The following is a 19606-nucleotide window of genomic DNA, read 5'->3' on the forward strand; positions in this document are numbered from 1 at the left end:
TAAGAAAAGGTTTCCGTCTTGCCACTCTACCCCATAGCCCAGACATATGAAGAATACAGGAGATTGTTGTCACATGTACCACACAGCCAGTACATGGCAGATATTCCTGCAGCTCCTTTAACGTTGCTGTAGGCCTCCTGGCAGCCTCACGGACCTGTTTTCTTCTCGTTTTTTCATCAATTGTGGGGGGATGTCCTGTTCTTGGTAATGTCACTGTTGTGCCATATTTTCTCCACTTGATGACTGTCTTCACTGTGTTCCATGGTATATCTAATGCCTTGGAAATTCTTTTGTAACCTTCTCCTGACTGATGCCTTTTAGGGCCAGTTCACACCAGATGCAGTTCCATGCAGTTCCATGCAGTTCCGTTTTTTTCTGCACCAATACAGTCAGTTCCGGTCAGTTTCTACACCAGAAACTGACCAGAAACTGACCAGAAACTGACTGCATGGTGTGAACTAGTGCCCGTGGAATACATGGAAAACACTGTGCATGCATTTTTAGTGCAGAAAAAAAGCACACGGAACTGAACGGAACTGCATCTGGTGTGAACTGGCCCTTAACAATAAGATCCGTCTGATGCTTTGGAAGCTCTCTGCGGACCATGGATTTTGCTGTAGGATGCGACTAAGAAAATGACAGGAAAGACCTACTAGAACAGCTGAACTTTATTTGAGGTTAATCAGAGGCACTTTAAATGATGGCAGGTGTGTACTGACTCCTATTTAACATGAGTTTAGATGGGATTGCTTAAGGCCCCTTTCACACTGACGTTCCGTTCAGGCCCGCCTGTCAGTTTTTCAGGCGACCTGAACGGGTGCTCCATAGAGCTCTATGGAGCGTCGGATGTCAGCGGTGACATGTCCGCTGACATCCGACCCGCTCCGATCCGAAAAAGTGTAACGGAGGAAAAAGCTATTTTTCCATCAGTCATCGGATCGGGTGACGACGGGCACTGCGGTCCGTCGTCATCCGATCTCCCATAGGGGAGAGCGGCGCTGTGACAGGTCCGTCCCTGCGCAGTGTGGATATCCACGGGGCGGATCAGAACTGATCCGCCCCGTGTGAAAGGACCCTAATTCTGAACACAGCTACATCCCCAGTTATAAGAGGGTGTGCACACTTATGCAACCATATTATATTAGGTTTTTTTTTGCTTCTCATCCCTAAACGATTTCAGTTTGTTTTTCAGTTGAGTTGTACAGTTTATAAGTCACATTAAAGGTGGGAAAAGTTCTGAAATGATTTATCATTGTCTCATTTATTACATCAAAAACCTTACATTTTAACGGGGGTGTGTATACTTTTTATATCCGCTGTATGTATGTGTATATATATATGTGTGTGTGTGTGTGTGTGTGTATATATATATATATATATATATATATATATATATATATATATATATATATATATATATATATAGCATTGACCTCAATTCACATACTTGCCTGCCCAGCAGATCCAGCTTTGTCCTGCTGTGATCTATTGCGCTGCTGTCACAGCCTGTGTCCAGTGCCACCATCTTTGTTCCTGACTTCATCAGGTAGCCTTCTCTTGGTTCAGATAGCCCGACACCCTGATGAGACATGCCAGGCCTGCTCTTCTCTGGCTTCTGTGAATGAAAGTAAAGCATACCTGGAAATGGGAAGTACATATGCCAGGAGGCATCACAGCGCTAAATATGTCATCTTCAACTATGCAGGAATGTTGGCTGGAGAGTCGAGGCAGGAAAAGCCAAAAAAATACCCTGGAAAAAAATATATATAAAAATTCACATCTATATCTAATAAACTGTAAAATCACTATAGTTTCATAACCGATGACTTAGTCTGTAGATGAGATTACCAGTTTTTGAACAATTGCTGACTGGTTGTTTGGGGGATGAGGTCTTTGTATATTATCCCCATGGACTGCGTACATTTGGCTGCAGTCCGCTCGCTCCAGCCCTCTCTGATTAGATGCCGTTGTGCCAAAAATCCAATGAAGAACATATTGGTTTTCCTTTGGCTCACTAAACTGGCACAGTGCTTTATTACAATTGTGCAGGGTGTGCATAAATGAAAGAAAATAAACAATAAAAAAGAATATATTGGCCACTGGTCCTCTTCCAGGGAACAAAACTGAGTTTAACAGAAGAGATGGACATGGGTCGAATCAGGTTTTTGTATAAAATTTTATTTGACCCAACAAAAGTTGAATTTTTTTTTTAAAAACCACTTGACTGCCCACAGTACATTTACGTCATTACTTTGATACTAAATACCTTTGTTATGGCAGCAGCTAGCTACCATAACCCTGGTGTTCTCGTGTTCTGTGGGTGATTGTCTACAAAATAAAAGTGGTCTTAGCAGCGAATTCACCGCAAGATCACTTTGAGAGGGGGCAGGAGAAGTGCCCCTCACGCTTCCCGGACATTTCCCTGTTTACCGGAGAGATCGGTAAAGGTGAAAACGATCCGATCTGCTGGAGTGATGGGCAGGAAGTCGAGTGACGGCAAGCTTGCCCCAAATCTACTCTACGCCCTTGGAGGACTGACGTCCCTTCTGCCTCACGGCCTAAGGGGCTGATTTTTATTTATTTTTTCTGTTAAAGGCAAAATTACTTTTTTTATTTTTTTTGCTTTTAAAGGTAAATGAGAGATCTGGGGTCTTTTTGACCCCAGATCTCACAATAAAGAGGACCTGCCATGCTTTTTTCTATTACAAGGGATGTTTATATTTATAGTTTCATAGTTAGTAAGGTTGAATAAAGACACCAGTCCATCCAGTTCAACCTGAGTGAGTGTCTACAATTGCCCCTATCCCTGTACATTGCACACTCACATTGGTCCCTACCCTCAAGGAGCCCACAATCCAAGGTCCCCATTCATATACTAGGGCCAATTTTGGACAGAAGCCAATTAGCCTACCTGCATGTCTTTGGAGGGTGGGAGGAAACCAGAGTACCCGGAGGAAACCCACGCAGGCACAGGGAGAACATGCAAACTCCAGGCAGGTAGTGTCATGGTTGGGATTCGAACCAGCGACCCTTTTTACTGCTAGGTGAGAGTGCTAACCACTACACCACTGTACCGCCCTATTCCTTGTAATAGGATTAAAAATGCTAAAAAAAAAAAAAGTTCAAGGGACAGTGTAAAAATAAAAATTGAAAATAAATAAGAAAAAAAACTAAATTGCGCACAGAAGCGAAAAGCATACTTAAGTCGTGCTCACATATGTAAATGATGTTCAAACCACACATGTGAGGTATCGCCACGAATAATTTTAGCACTAGACCTCCTCTGTAACTTTGAACAGGTAACCTGTAAAAAGAATTTAAGGCATCACCTATGGAGATTTTTAAGTACCGTAGCTTGTTGCCATTCCACAAGCGTGCGCAACTGCATAGAAACGAATATCAACGACCCCGTGTACATGTGCTGATAAGATAACATAGAGGAGAGTTCAGGGACAGTTGAAAAAAATGCCCAACTGCTCCTAAATGTCCATTTAGCAGCAGCAGTGTTCATGAGGCCTTACTGTGTTTTTTTTGTTTTATTAAAAAAGTTTATTTTTTCCCAAAAAAATTTGTTTGAAAGACTGCTCAAATACAGTGTAACATAAAATATTGCGATCATAATTTTTTTCTCTAGGGTCTCTGCTAAAAATATATATATATATTCTGAGGGTTCTAATGTATTTTCTAGAAAAAAATACTAATTTAAACTTGTAAACAAAAAGTTCTAGAAAAGGCCTGGTCTACTGCTGGAGTAAAACAGGCACTGGGACATTTAGGATGAAATAGAGTGGAGACTACGAGCCAGGCCTTCTTATCCAACATCAGAGCCTGACCTCACGAATGCGCTTCTGGAAGAATGGTCAAAAACATTCCCATAGACACACTCCTAAACCTTGTGGACGGCTTTCCCGGAAGAGTTGAAGCTGTTATAGCTGCAAAGGGTGGGCCAACTCAGTACTGAACCCTACGGATTAAGACTGAGATGCCATTAAAGTTCATGTCCGTGTAAAGGCATGTGACCCAATACATTTGGTAATATAGTATATATGTTCAGGATTTTTTTTGGTTGTTTTTTTGAAGCTACAGGTGTGATCGGCGTTTTTAACACTCCATTTATAAAGCCATTCCTTTCTATTTTCTTAAAGGGACGGGGGAACCTGAATCATGAGAAGGAGATGTTTGCCCAGGAACACCCTCCTGTGAAAACTCTGGAAGAGGCTGTAGAGATACTGAAACCTTCAGCAATTATAGGTAAGAAAATGCTTATTATCACATCACTGGTTTTATTTGTATTTACGGGGAGGTCATCCCTGTCTAGATATATACATTTTTTGGACTGTAGAATTTTTGAGGTTTTTTGTTTTTTTATTACAATAATAGTTTCTGTATTCCTGCATTGTAATATTTCCCATAAAATAAAAATTACAACCGCGCTCTTCCATATAGTAAACCCTAACAAAATTCATCCACCGTCTACTGTGACTGCCAAAAATAAGAAGAAAAATAATAAGCATATAAAAATCAATCGTGATACATATACGAAATTAATGCATATACAATATATAAACGCCATCACGTGACTATTGGGCGCTCGTTTTGCCGGCCGGCATTTAACGCTGTTTTAATTGGTTTGTTTGTAAGTATGTTTTTTATGATCTAATAAAACGTTTTGTAAGTGGATTTACGCTAAGGGATTTTCTTTTATCCACATTCTATGAGCGATCCTGTTATTGGAGGTCGTTTGGAAGGGTTTGATGCTGTCCTGATTGGATGGTCCCTTGGGAATCTTAATGATATATGCTCAGATTTCTTTATGGTTTGGTAAGCGCGCATTCAGATTGTTAACCAGCACAGTGGTGGTGAAGGAACCCTGTACTCTATACAGAGCTTAACTAGAGGAATATCTTCAATCCAATGGACTGTTGAACTTATTTTTCTTTTTTCTGAGAGCACTTTATTGGGCAAGTTTTTTTTAATTTATTCATTTATTGATGTTTGCACATTTCTATTTTTAAGCACTTTATAAGTTTACTAATTATATGTATTTATTTATGTTTATATTATGTTTGTATTTATTTATTTGACATTTCAATGAATTTTCTCATCTATTTATTTATTCGATATTTAATATTTATTTTTTGAGTGAAACTGTTTATATATTGTATATGCATTAATTTCGTATATGTATCACGATTGATTTTTATATGCTTATTATTTTTCCTCTTATTTTTGGCAGTCACAGTAGACGGTGGCTAAATTTTGTTAGGGTTTACTATATGGGAGAGCGCGGTTGTAATTTTTATTTTATGTGTCTTATGGGTGTGTATCACATCTGAATAATCGCTGCTTCCAGGTATTTAGATTAATTTACTTTGTGTTTGTTTGTCTGTTAGGCTAGAGCAGTATTTTTCTTTTTTTTCTAATTGTAATATTTCCACCAAGCTGTAGCTCGTTAATACAAAAAATAAACCTTGATCTAAGCACAATCAAAATAATATCACATAAAATCTCTTTGTTTCAAGGTACAGAATAAATATTTTTTTTTTTTTTTTTTTTTTTTTTTAGGCATCACTACCACAGATCTGTTCCTTATCAATAGGCAGTAAGGAAGAATAGGCAACACTCCCTGTCATCAATCATTTATGTGTGTGTAAAATTCAACCTGAACTGTGTAAACAAATGGTTCAGCAAAGCAGATAAGGATAGCCAAGAAATTGTGAAAAAGGACCCAAAAGCTCCCTCTACAGACATAAATTGTGAATGCAACATATTCATATTAAATATTTTCATGACTATATACGTATTTTAAATCCTGATCATAATCAAGAAAGAAAATATACAAAACTGCCATGCATTTGAGTAGAAAGGCTAGAGCTATACAGCTCTGCCTAAATGGTTCTAGAACAACTACAGCCTAAAATTTAGAGCAATTTTACAACACACATACAGCTGTTTTAAGCTTGAGATCCCTCATCGGTACAAGAATTAGACATCGCAGCTCTCCTTTTCTTTTTTTCTCTCTCTATTCATATTTTATTCATATTTAAAACTTACCAAACCAATGGTAGGAGATGTTGTTTACCTCTACTAGAGTTCATCAAGCAAGGCTTTTATTACAGCGTACCCAGGGGGTTTAGTTTAGACAGTGCCTGTATAATAACACACCACAATTTTCATTTTACATGCTATTGTCTACAGAATAGAAAATACTAGTTCTGGTTGGCTATTTTTATATTTTTAACATTAAAAACATGTTTTTTATTTCTGTTAGGAGTGGCCGCTATCAAGGGAGCGTTTACAGAAAAGATACTAAAGAATATGGCTGCTTTTAATAAAAGACCAATAATCTTTGCACTAAGTAACCCAACCAGCAAGGCGGAGTGCACAGCAGAGCAGTGCTACCATCTGACGGAGGTATAGTATCTGCCATCATGCAGTCTGTGATGCTCATCTTTGATGACCACATTTATATGTAGACTTCACCCTTGTGGTCCACAATCATGTCACATGATTAGCCCACCAGGGCCTGTAGAGTAAAGCCGGCCACAGATGTGTTCGAATCTCAACTGGTTTAGCAGGGACCAGCCAAGATTCAAACCATGTATGGGCAGGCTGACTGTATCCAAGTTAAGCGATCAACTTGGGTGCAACCAGCCTGTTGGATTGTTTATGAGATTATTGCCAGCTGCTATAGCTAGGGCTGTCTTAAAGGGGTTTTTAAAGGTTTGTGTTTTTTCACCTTAATGCATCCTATGCATTAAGGTGAAAAAACACCTTGCAGGCAGCGGCCCCCCAGCCCCCCTATTTTACTTAACTGAACCCTGAATTTCCATTGGCACGTCCCCGCCATTCCTCTCTCTGCGGGTTCCCGGCTCTTGATTGGATAGATTGATAGCAGTGCAGCCATTGGCTCTTGGTGCTGTCAAAACCAATGGCGCGGGGGCCGGGGTCGAGTCCAGCCTCTATTGATGCCGAATGCTGGACTTGGGAGCGTGCCAGCAAGGTAACCCCCTCGGGAGAGCACCTCTCCAAGGGGGTTATCTAATGTGGGAAGGAGCTGCAAGAGCCGCCGAGGGACCCCAGAAATGGATGTTCAGGGCCACTCTGTGAAAAACGAGCTGCACAGTGGAGGTAAGTATGATATGTTTGTTGTTTTAAAAAAATAGAAAATGATTCTTTAGTCTCACTTTAATTACATAATTCTTACCAACTGTGCTGGATTTTCTGGGACAGTAACGCTTCTTACTAAGCTGTCCCTGGATGGCTGTGTCCTGGGTAGCATCCCAAAACCTGTACTGTTCTTCCTGATCCCAAGATTGTTCCCTTCTGACCCCCCCCCATGTACTGTGTATTTCTGACCCAGCAATATTTACTGTGTGGCACAGCTTGGGGCGCATAAATTCCGTGGTCATACTTTGAGGGACCACTGGAGGCCACCATAGGTTTGGATTTCTTATAGGAATCAATGGGTACTATCAAAGTGTTCATTTTAAAGGCTTATATGCAAGTTATTGCCTTGAAAAGTGTTTGGGGACCCGGGTCCTGCCCCGGGGGACATGTATCAATGCAAAAAAAGTTTTTAAAACGGCTGTTTTTTCAGGAGCAGTGATTTTAATAATGCTTAAAGCAAAACGATAAAAATGAAATATTCCTTTAAATATCGTGCCTGGGGGTCCCCTTAGTCTGCCTGTAAAGTAGCGCAGCTTTCCCATGTTTATAACAGTATCACAGAAAAATAACATTTCTAAAGGAAAAAATTACATTTTTTTTTTTTTTATTCTTGCAGCGGACCCAGCACATTTGGCATGTCATTTTTTTGGGGGGGGGCGGAAACCCCCTTTTTAGAGGGTTCCAGCTCCCACTTCATCCTGGCGCACCCGTGGCACTGTAAGGAAGATCACCTCTCCCCTCCCTCTCATCAATCATCTGGGCCACGTCACAGGTCCCAGATGATTACCCGGCCAGTCACAGCTCGCTGCTCGTGCATGTGCAGTGCATGCCCGGCTGTGAAGCCACAGTCGGGCGCCCAGATTGACAATGCCAGCACCACAGAGAGGAGGGGGAGACGAGTGTGGCTTTGACCCCCCGCATCGCTGGACCCTGGGACAGATAAGTGTCCGATTATTAAAAGTCAGCAGCTGCAGTATTTGTAGCTACTGACTTTAAATTTTTTTATTGGAACTCCGCTTTAACTTTACCTGTTAGCGGTGATAATGTTATGGCTGATTGGTATATACAGTGCCTTGAAAAAGTATTCATACCCCTTGAAATTTTCCACATTTTGTCATGTTACAAGCAAAACCATAAATGTATTTTATTGGGATTTTGTGATAGAACAACACAAAGTGGCATAGAATTGTGAAGTGGAAGGAAAATGATAAATGGTTTTCAATTTTTTTTAAAATAAATATTTGTGTGGCGTGCATTTGTATTCAGCCCCCTTTACTATGATACTCCTAACTAAATTCTAGTGGAACCAATTTCCTTCAGAAGTCACCTAATTAGTAAACAGAGACTACCTGTGTGTAATTAAATATCAGTATAAATACAGTTGTTCTGTGAAGCCCTCAGAGGTTTGTTAGAGAACCTTAGGGAACAAACAGCACCATGAAGGCCAAGGAACACACCAGACAGGTCAGTGATAAAGTTGTGGAGAAGTAGAAAGCCGGGTTGGGTTATAAAAAAAAAAAATATCCCAAGCTTTGAACATCTCATGGAGCAATGTTCAATCCATCATCCGAAAATGGGAAGAGTATGGCACAACTGCAAACCTACCAAGACACGTCCGTCCACCTAAACTGACAGACCGGACAAGGAGAACATTGATCAGAGAAGCAGCCAAGAGGCCCATGGTAACTCTGGAGGAGCTGCCATGGATCCACAGCTCAGGTAGGAGAACCACAGGACAACTAATATGCTGCGTACACACGATCAGACTCTCCGGCGGACTTAGTCCGGCGGACAACCCACCGGACTTTTCAGCGGAGGTCCCCTGGACTTTCCAAACGAGCGGACTTCCCCACACATGCCCACACAGGACCAGACTTTTCCGGTGGGCAATACGCTGGACTATGGCGGGCGTCTGCCAGACTTTTGAAATGAACTGACTTGCCCACACACGGAGTAAAGTCTGTTCATTTTGAATGTGGCTCCAGGTAGATGGAACTAGTGAAGGAAGTCAATATCGCCATCTCCATCGGCGAGATTGACATCTCGCTAGCCCTGTCACCTGGTATGGATTTAAAGGGGAACCCCTACCCAGAAAAAACGGCATGGGGGTCCCCCCAAAGTCCATAGCAGACCCTTATCCGAGGACGCAGCCCAGATGGTCAGGAAAGGGGGTGGGAACAAGCAAGGGCCCCCTCCTGAGCCGTACCAAGGCTGCGTGCCCTCAACATGGGGGGGGTGATTTGGGGGGCACCTTGTCCCCATGTTGATGAGGACAAGGGCCTCTTCCCGACAACCCTGGTTGTTGGGGTCTGCGGGGGGCTTATCAGAATCCGGGAGCCCCTTTAATAAGGGGCCCCCAGATTCTGGCCCCCCCACCCTATGTGAATGAGTATGGGGTACGATGTACCCCTACCCATTCACCTGGGGGGAAAAAAGTGTTAATGAAAATACTTTATTAGACAGCTCCGGTGGTCTTCCATCTTCGGGGGTCTTCTTGCCGGACTCCTCCACTAGCTTCTGCTCTTTTACTAGCTCTTTTACTAGCGGAGGAGCCCGGCTTTCTCCTTCATCACCGCCGTCCGAGGGTCTTCTTCCGACTTTGGGGGTCTTGTCCCGCTCTTCGGTTCTTCTTGCCGGGCTTCCGCTTTCTTCTTCCAGCTCTTTTACTAGCGTTGGCCCGCTCTTGTCACTGTTGCGCTGCCTTCTGCTTCTTTCTTCTTCTTCTTCCTGCTACTTCTTCTTCTTCCTCCTTCTCTTCTTCTGATGTTGACACGACGCTCTCTCTGCCCGTAATGGCAGGGACGCGTTGTGTGGCGAGTTATATAGGGATAAGGGGTGGGGGTCACCGGGTGATGTCACGTGGTGACCCCGCCCCTTATGATGTCACAGTCCCGGAGGATGCTCCAATTTGTATGCAATCAGGCAGACCCTTGCACTACATAGTTTTGGTAACTCTGAAGACAAAAATCAGCAGAAAATCTGATAGTGTATATGGGGCTTTAGAGTCTGCAAAAGACTTAAGACTGGAGCGGAGGTTCAATTTCCAGCAGGAAAACGACCCTTAAGCCCCATACACACTATACATTTTTGCCGCCAATTACTTGTCATATTTGGCAAAGGGGATCAAATACTTATTTCACTCATTAAAATGCAAATCAATTTCTAACTTTTTTGAATGCGTTTTTCTGGATTTTTTTGTTGTTATTCTGTCTCTTAAGCCCCATACACACTATCAGATTATCTGCTGAGTTTTTCCTTCAGGTTTACCAAAACCATGTAGTGAAGGGCCTGCCTGATTGCATACACATTGAAACTCCTAAGGTTTGACCTCATATTATATGGTTTTGGTAAATCGGAAGTAAAAAACTCAGCAGAAAAACTGATAGTGTATATGGGGCTTAAACATACAGCCAGAGCTACAATGTAATGGTTTAGATAAAAGCATATTCATGTGTTAAAATGGCCCAGTCCAAGTCTAAACCTAAATCCAATTGAGAATCAGTGGCAAGACTTGAAAATTGCTGTTCGCAGACGCTCTCCATCCAATCTGACACAGCTTGAGACATTTTTCAAAAAGAAGAAGAATGGGTGCAAATTTCACTTTCTCTAGATGTACAAAGCTGGTAGAGACATCCCCAAAAATACTTTGTAGCTGTAATTGCAGTGAATTGCATTCCCAAAAATACTTTTTATCTGTAAATGCAGGGGGTTCTGCAACGTTATGGGGGGCTGAATACAAATGCACCCCACACTTTTCACATATGTATTTGTAAAAAATTTTGAAAACCATTTATCATTTTTCTTCCACTTCACAATTATGTGCTACTTTGTGTTGGTTTATCACAATAAAATCCCAATACAATACATTTACATTTTTGGTTGTAACATAACAAAAAGTGGAAAATTTCAAGGGGTGTGAATACTTTTTCAAGGCACTGTATTTGTTTTGTATATTTATTCGAGTTCAGCTTTAAACAGGACGATGACCACTAGAAATGTTATTTTATCAGATTGCTGAATTGCTTTCTCTCCAAATGCTCTTCTCCTGATGACAAATTCCATTTATACTGGAAAGCTCCTGTAGTGTTTTGCACTGGAGGGAAGCGTTATCCAGCTGTAAAGGTAAACAGTCACGGTGTGCTCTGTGTAGTAGATGGTAAATCTCAGTGACTGCTCTGATACAGTCTTGGCTTCTCTTCTCCAGGGTCGCGGGATCTTTGCCAGTGGAAGTCCGTTCTCTAAAGTGACCCTACCAAATGGTCAGACTTTCTACCCAGGTCAGGGCAACAATGCCTATGTGTTCCCAGGGGTGGCTCTGGGAGTCATCGCTTGCGGAGTCCGACATATTACGGAAGACATTTTTCTCACCACGGCAGAGGTAGGTGCTGCTGTACTTTTGACATGAATGGCTGCTAAATCGATGAACATTTTAAGTAGTTAGCATAGCAGATGAGAACCTGTACACTGGCAATTGAAGTGATAATCAGGAGGTGGTTGGGACAGGTCTTCGGGCCAGGATGTGTGTTCTCTCTCTTTTCTATTCTATTCCACAAGGTTTTATTTCCTTTTCTCTGCCCATTTTGGAATTAATGCTCCTTACATTGCTCTATGCCAAGGGGTCTCCAAACTGCCCCGGGGTTGGATGCAGCCCTTTGCTTGCCTTTGTCCAGCCCTTGGGGCATTATTCATCCCACTTACACGAGACACTATTCAACCAGCTAACCTCAACAATGGGGCACCATTTCTCAATAGTGGAGCACTATTTCTCCTAATGATACCAATGATAGCGTACTATTCCTCCCAATGATATCAACCTTGGGGCGCTACTCCTCCCACTGATATTAACGATGGGGCACCATTTCTCCCACTGACAACAGCAAAGGGCACTTTTCCGCCCAATGATACCAATGATGGGGCACTGTTCCTCCCACTGATACCAATGATGGGGCACTATTCCTCCCAATGATACCAACAATGGGGCACTATTCTTCCCAATGATGGCAACAATGGGGCACTGTTCCTCCCACTGATTGCGAATGATGGGGCACTATTCCTCCCAATGATACCAAGGAAGGGGTACTATTCCTCCCAATGATACCAAGGAAGGGGCACTATTCCTCCCAATGATACCAAGGAAGGGGCACTATTCCTCCCAATGATACCAACGATGGGGCACTATTCCTCCCAATGATACCAACGATGGAGCACTATTCCTCCCAATGATACCAACGATGGGGCACTATTCCTCCCAATGATACCAACGATGAGGAATTATTCCTTCCAGTGATACCAACGATAGGGCACTATTCCTCCCTCTAATAACAAATGTGCTGATGTTTACTCCCACTGATGCAAGGAAAATTTCCACTCCCGCTGTTCATATTCCGGCCCCTCTAAAGTCTGAAGGGCAGTAAACTGGCCCTTTTGTTTAAGAAGTTTGGAGAACCCTGCTCAATGCAAGATTGCCATAGTTAATACATTGGAGTTGATATACTAAAGGCAAATAGGCAGTTAATTTCGCAAGTAAAGTTACACCAAAGCTTAGCGAATGCGGTGAAATTCCATTTTGCAAAGAATATCCAGTCATATGCCAGGAAAATAAAAAGAAACAGCATTTTGGTTTCACATAATTGGACGAGGTCATTCACTGGGTTCCTTGCAAAGTGAACAGCCTATTTGTCATTATTAAATCAACCCTGTTGTCCCATTATCCAAGGCAGATGGGATATGAACCACCTGTACAAATGTTCAGATGAGATCAACACTGTAAAAAGGTAGCTGTAAGTCATAGAAAACAATAACAACAGTTGTGATGCTATAGATCAGCCTTTCTTAACCTTTTCAACATGGAGGAACCCTTGAAATAGTTCCCTGGTCTCGGGGAATCCAAGCTAAATGTTAGAAATCTACAACTCGTAAAACATTAGTGTGATGGTCATTGGTAAGAATGGTCCTTACGCTTGTGGTCATTTTTTTTTTTTATTTACGTTTTTTTTTTTCGATTTTTTCCGATTTTTACGAATTTACGTTTTTGTCCGAATTCCCGCATTTTTTTGAATTTCCGAGTTTTTTTCAAATTTACGAATATTCGGAAAAGTTTGTTAAACTGGCTATTTCCGAATTTGTTGAAATTCGTTAAAAAACTGATTCAGATCGAAACCAATTGCACATGTCTAGACAGGCTTTAGCCCACTCTCAGCTCAAAATGGATCACAGGAGTATAGAACCAGCTGCAGTCATGTGATCCATGGAAGAAGTACAGATAAAAAGTACTAAATTTTTCCTTTTAATAGTAAGTTATGTCCCTTGGGCTGATTTATTTTTATTTTTTTATCTTGACTACACTTAGGCTGGGTTCACACTAGGGTGGATAACTACCGGAGTACTGTCCGATTCCAACTACGCTGGTGGGCAGTGTGATGCGTGATTCAGCCCATCACACAGCTCCCTTCTTTTCTTTTTTTTTTCAAACAAACTTTATTTGAAGTGTACAAAATGTACACTTCATCCATGGTGCTGTACAGCAGCACAATGCACATCGCCACCGTACAGTGCCATTCAATTCTGAATAATAATAATATCTTGTCTTGTTAGGCCATTGCTGAAGATGTCACAGAGGAAAACCTAGCAGAGGGACGGTTGTATCCCCCTCTTAGCACCATCAGGGAGGTGTCTCTCAAGATTGCCATTAAGGTAAGTCCTGTATACATACTATTGACCTGTGTTTTATGGAGCTTCAGCTGAAATGTAGCAAACGATTAGAACCTCCATCATGTTTTAATGTTTGTGTCCCCATTACAGAGTTTTCCCATTTCCTGTCCTGGTAACAGTAGTCAATGGCATGCAATATAGAGATATCTTCATAGACGTGCAAACAGGGTGCGCCGAATGTGCCTGGGCACACCCTAATCACCCTATGCACATTAGCATTATCACTCTGTGTGTCGGCAGAAAGATGGGAAAGATCACCCTCTTATTGGCTCTGCCATAAGAGGAGTGTTTACGCACTTCTCTTTTTACTGTGCCGTCAGGGAGATCAATGTGCCGGGTTCATATACGGTATCTCACAAAAGTGACCTCCTACATTTTTGTAAATATTTTATATCTTTTCATGTGACAACACTGAAGAAATTACACTTTGCTACAATGTAACGTAGTGAGTGTACAGCTTGTATAACAGTGTAAATTTGCTGTCCCCTCAAAATAACTCAACACACAGCCATTAATGTCTAAACTGCTGGCAACAAAAGTGAGTATACCCCTGAGTGGCCCCTTGGCCAGTCCATCACCTTTACCCTCAGCTTCTTTAGCAAGGCAGTGGTCATCTTGGAGGTGTGTTTGGGGTCGTTACCATATTGGAATACTGCCCTGCGGCCCAGTCTCCGAAGGTAGGGAATCATGCTCTGCTTCAGTATGTTGCAGTACATGTTGGCATTCATGGTTCCCTCAATGAACTATCGCTCCCCAGTTCCGGCAGCACTCATACAGCCCCAGACCATGACACCATGAGCTGTGTGCTCCCCTGTCATGCAAGCCCCCCCCATGTGCAGCTCTTCCAGTTTTCACCCTCCTCTCTCCTGTTGGCTGCTGCGGGGATGTGTCAGGACAGACTGAAATGGATCGACTTGGGTACAATTAGCCTGATGGATTGAATCTCAGCTTATCCCTGCTGAACAGTCCAAGATTTGAACCATCTATGGCCAGCTTAAGCCAGCCAGTGCCATAAAGTATTCATGGTTTGGTATCTTGGATGTGCAACCCTGTCTTGTTATATGTGGCACTGCTTTGGAATGGAGTTGGCTGTGTGCACAGGGGTACAGTCATGCTGGAATAGAAAAAGAGCCTTCACTGTGTTGCCACAAGATATGAAGCATTTGTCTAAAATGCCTTTGTATGCTGTAGCAACAACTGTTATTACCGGATCTCGAAATTTGTAGCGATGTACACATAACTTTATCCTTATCGTGTAGCCTGGAATTTAAATAAAAAAAGAATACCATAGCCTGTAAACTTACACAGAGCTAGGCCCCTTTCACACAACGGTTCCAATCACATCCGCCTGTTTTTTTTTTAAGTGGACCTGATCGGAAGGTCCATTCACCCCTAAGGATAGGTGGGTGTAAACAGACTTGTGTCCTTTTACACCCGCCTACCTCTGGGTCCAATCCAGCCCATGGAAAAAAAACAAAAAAGAGAAGGTGATCCGTCCTCTTCCATTTTTAAGCTGATCGGATCGGAGGGTAGTCAGGTGTAAACATGCAACGGAGTCTGTTTACTCCCGGCTGCCCACAGAGCAGATCGAGCTTTGTCCGTGTCTGCTGTGCATAAGCTGAGCGGACACAGATGCATCATCCATCCACGCTGCTCCCCTGCTGATCGGAAAGGAGTCTGCCCCATATAAAAAGGGCCTTAATTTTTCATTATTCCATTCAAAACACTGATATTATTCATTGCACTTAATAAGCCCAAATGTGTGTGTTTTTCCTTTTTGTTTAGGTCGTTGACTATGCTTACAGAAACAACATGGCATCCTGGTATCCAGAACCTGAGGACAAAGAGGCCTTGGTGAAATCTATCATTTACAGTCCTGACTACGATTCCTTTGCCATCGACAACTACCGGTGGCCCATGGAGGCTATGCAGATCCAAGATGTGTAGCCTGTATTATGTGTCTTCTTTCTACAAATGCACTATCAACCACTTGAGGAGTGTCGATCAAGACGTGCAAACTTATAGCAAAGCTTCCTGATGTTAGATTATGACAATCCATATACCACTAAGCAGATGAATCAAGAACAGAATGAATGTAATACATATTGTACTCAACCTTGCCTAGAAGTCTCCACGAGGACTAGAGCAGTAGACCTTAAACTAGTGATGGAGATGTATTCTGTTCATTGAGTGGAAACTGCCCCAATTTAGAGAGAGGTTCTGCATATGTACAGTGGCAATTACTACTCATTGGGGTTGAGTTACTAAAACTGAAGTGTGCAAAATCTGGTGCAGCTTTACACAAAAGCCAATCAGTTTCCAGGTTTTTTTTCAAGCCTAATTGAACAAGCTGAAGTTAGAAGGTGATTGGCTACCATGCACAGCTGCACCAGATTTGGAACTCTCCAGTTTTAGTAAATCGACCCCATTGTGTCCTGTCCTCTAGCTCTCTGATGATGTTAAAATGAAACCTCATCCGAAGAGTAAAATAAAACTCTTATTTACCAATACCTGTTACTCCGTCCTCCCTTTTCCAAAAAACAAAAACAAAAAAAAACTTTGGAACCACTGAGCTAAATCATGGCAAATCATAAAAATAGGTGCTATACATCTCGCTTGAGCAGATGTCACCCATGAAATCAAATACAACTATGGGTATTATTACAGGCCAGGCTTTGAGCTATAGGTTTGCAGCTTCCCTTGGTGTTAGAGGTTTAAAGTTTTTTTTTTTTTTTGTTTTTTTAGAATTCTTTTACTCCTTCTTAGTTGGATTTTATAATGTACAGAAATAACAGTCAGAACTGTGTTGTCTTTAACCAAATCTTTGTCCCCACACCTTCAAGATGGATGTGGGTATTTATGGTAAGAATGTTCAACTTTAGGTGGTCATTTTACTAGCTAGCATAACCCTGTGTAATTTATAATGGAATATTTACAGCTGGCCTAAAAGGGATCTAAGGTGACAGAGGTAGTGAAGTGCAAGGGACCTTGTAGTGGCTGCAAGTGTCTTTAGTGGTTTTCAAATCTTTCCTTTCCCTGTGGAGGTGCTTGGATTCTAGGGCCAGCCTGTACTATGATATTAGCATAGTCTTCTGCCTACTTTAGGATTGGGCCTTGCCCTTTCTTTGCCCGGGTTATTGAACTGGCCAACGCCAGAAGTTCAGAGGGTGGTGTGTAGAGACTCTGACATTTGACTGTACAATGGTGGGGCTTATTCCCAATTAAGGCAGAAATAGAGGCTTAATGTATTGGCTGGGCTAGGATCAAAGGTTTGAACGCTAACACAGGTACTTTCAGACACCCACACTTCAACATTGTTGCTGCTTTAGAAATGAGTCAGCCCAGGTCAGGTTTACTGTAAGGGCAAGTCCACCCGAAATTCAGAGGGACTGAATTATGGAAGCTGTTCCCAAAAAATGGGGACATAAGGGCAAAGGACTAGCCCTCAGTATTACCTCTCACTGATCTTTCCCCATTACTGATTTACTATGCCCTGTTCTGTACCGTATCTCTGTGTGCCATCTTGGTAGAGGCAGGGCTTTGCTTCCTCAAGCAAGAAGAGTGAGCAGCAAAATAGTGAGATCATCCAATTTCACTCCTTATCTCCTGAGACTAACAGTCAGAGGCAGCAGTGCCTTAATCTCAAATTGCAGATCTATAACTATGAGGCTTTAGACACAGAAGTGCCTAGGTGCTCTTGCATACATAACTGAAAACGCACTGTTATTTTTCAGGAGAAATACCACATAAAAGATACTGCATGGACACAATTAAGATTTCTAAATGTTCCCTATACCATAGCATATCTTCACTTTGTGAGTTCAGTTTCATTCTAAATTAAACCAACCGGATCCGGACCGGTCGTACCCCACCAAAGCCCATCCCAAGGACAGCAGACTCTTGTTTCTTGGTACCACAGTCATTCATTTATTTTAAATTATTGGAATCCCACCATAGAAGGCATATGGTATGCCCTTGTGCTTTACAAAGTCCATGGTTTAGAGAAAAATGGAAATCAGTGGGTGAGATACTGCATCAGTTTTGAGTGATCTTGGCCTTTGAGATTTAGACATACATCCAGAAACAAAAGAACTTTTGCCCAACTAATGACAATTTCTATTCATTCCTTTATCTGCCTGCACTAGATATATAAAATGGTGCATTTGATTAGTTGCTGTTGACCAGAGGCACAGCTTTCTTTAGACATTTTAAGAAAATAGATCTGGTATGCTTTACTTGGAATATTCAGCATATTACAGTCCCAGTTTGGTATACAAGACTTGGTCCAGTCAATGCCATGTGGTAGTTACCATCTTTAGGGTCCTGTTTGACAAATTATTAAGTTTTGCATCTCCTTCTACATTTCCCTTATTATGTAAAGTGGAAATACCAACATGCAGGGCATGTACACATTTTTTTAGCTTGTATGTGAGCTGTGTGTACAGCAAGCTTTCAAAAAGCTTTTGGCAAGCTTTGGACAGCTTTGTTTTCCAGCATGAGGGTATTAAACATAGATCTTAATGGGAGTGCTGGTTTTCTTTTAACAAGCTGTTAGTGGGCTTTCAACAAATTTCAAGTAGTTATGAAGCTTACTTGTTTAAAGTGTCAGTCAGCATAGCCATTCAAATCTGTGGTTAACCAGCCCAAACTAGAAATGAATGGATCTTTTAAAGGCTTCTGTAGACTTGCTAAAAGTTCTAAAAATGCTTGGTAAAAGCTTGCTGTTCACACAGTTCATATACAAACTGAAGCTTGTATGTACCATAGTCTGAGACAAGATGGCTTCCAAATTGGGTGGAGCTGGGAACCTAGGTGCAGAGTACCACCTTAGTCTCCAGTCCTCGCCCAAGACAGAATAACTGACACCTTAAGAGAAGGTTTGACCCTTTTTGTCAAATTTTTATTGTTGCTTGTGTCCCCGCTGGAGTAATTCATCCCTCACTTTATCCTGGGAGATGCTTGTTAACAAGATAGAAAGTGAGGATAAATCCAAACATTCTGATTAAGGGGTAAGGGAAAATCTATTCCTATGAGAACTTTCCAGTATGGGAATCCCATTCTCTTTGGAGAGATCTTCTCTCATTTTCTGGAGACTCTCCAGGACAGGAAGTGAACCCAGTGAACACCAATAGCAAAAAACGACATGGGTTGTATGCCTTCCCTAATCTATCCAAAACTAGGAAAATGGTTTTGGCTATACATATCCTTTAATTACACCTTTCCTAGAGCTACTCAGATTAGATTGTAAGCTCACGGTGCAGAAAATAAGAATTTCTCAGTGACAATGTATAATATATCCTTTCTGTATAAAATAGGTAAATATTCTAGTGGCGGTAGTTCATGTACCAATGTAAACTTGATCTGAGCCATAGCTGTACAACCAATGTCAGGAGTCTTTGCTGTTGTGAGTTATAATGTATATGCTCTGACTTGTTATGTGAATGTATGTTTCTGTTCTACTAGGACCACCCGGGAACTTTTATACCTGGAACTCCTTTTACAATAAATCTGCTTGTTTTAGATGACGTTCTGTGTTGGGTCTTACGGCTCTAATATCTTATATTGGTCACTAAATTGTGTGATGGTATCTTAAAGGCCCCTCTGCTAAGCGTAATCCCCTTACTCAGCAGGGGATCTCTCTACTAATCCCCTATCACATACCCGGTGAAGACCTCCAATGTTGTGGAGGCCTCTCTTGCACCTCCCACCTAACACTGCTGAAGGT

General features: G+C 41.9%; 1 protein-coding gene across 1 annotated transcript in view; it reads left to right on the forward strand.

Annotated features, from left to right (window-relative positions):
• ME3 (malic enzyme 3) overlaps nt 1-19406 on the forward strand; it is a 200940-nt gene extending 181534 nt beyond the window's left edge. The window contains exons 9-13 of the mRNA XM_077484919.1: nt 4146-4251; nt 6272-6414; nt 11375-11548; nt 13765-13863; nt 15667-19406. Of these exons, the coding sequence (XP_077341045.1) occupies nt 4146-4251; nt 6272-6414; nt 11375-11548; nt 13765-13863; nt 15667-15828 (684 nt within the window). The 3' untranslated portion in view covers nt 15829-19406. The remainder of the gene's footprint in view (nt 1-4145; nt 4252-6271; nt 6415-11374; nt 11549-13764; nt 13864-15666) is intronic.
• Nucleotides 19407-19606: the final 200 nt, after the last annotated feature.

The sequence above is a fragment of the Lithobates pipiens genome, unplaced genomic scaffold (assembly GCF_037356315.1).
Source record: "Lithobates pipiens isolate NorthernLeopardFrog02 unplaced genomic scaffold, aLitPip1_a1.2 Scaffold_169, whole genome shotgun sequence".
NCBI lineage: Eukaryota > Metazoa > Chordata > Amphibia > Anura > Ranidae > Lithobates > Lithobates pipiens.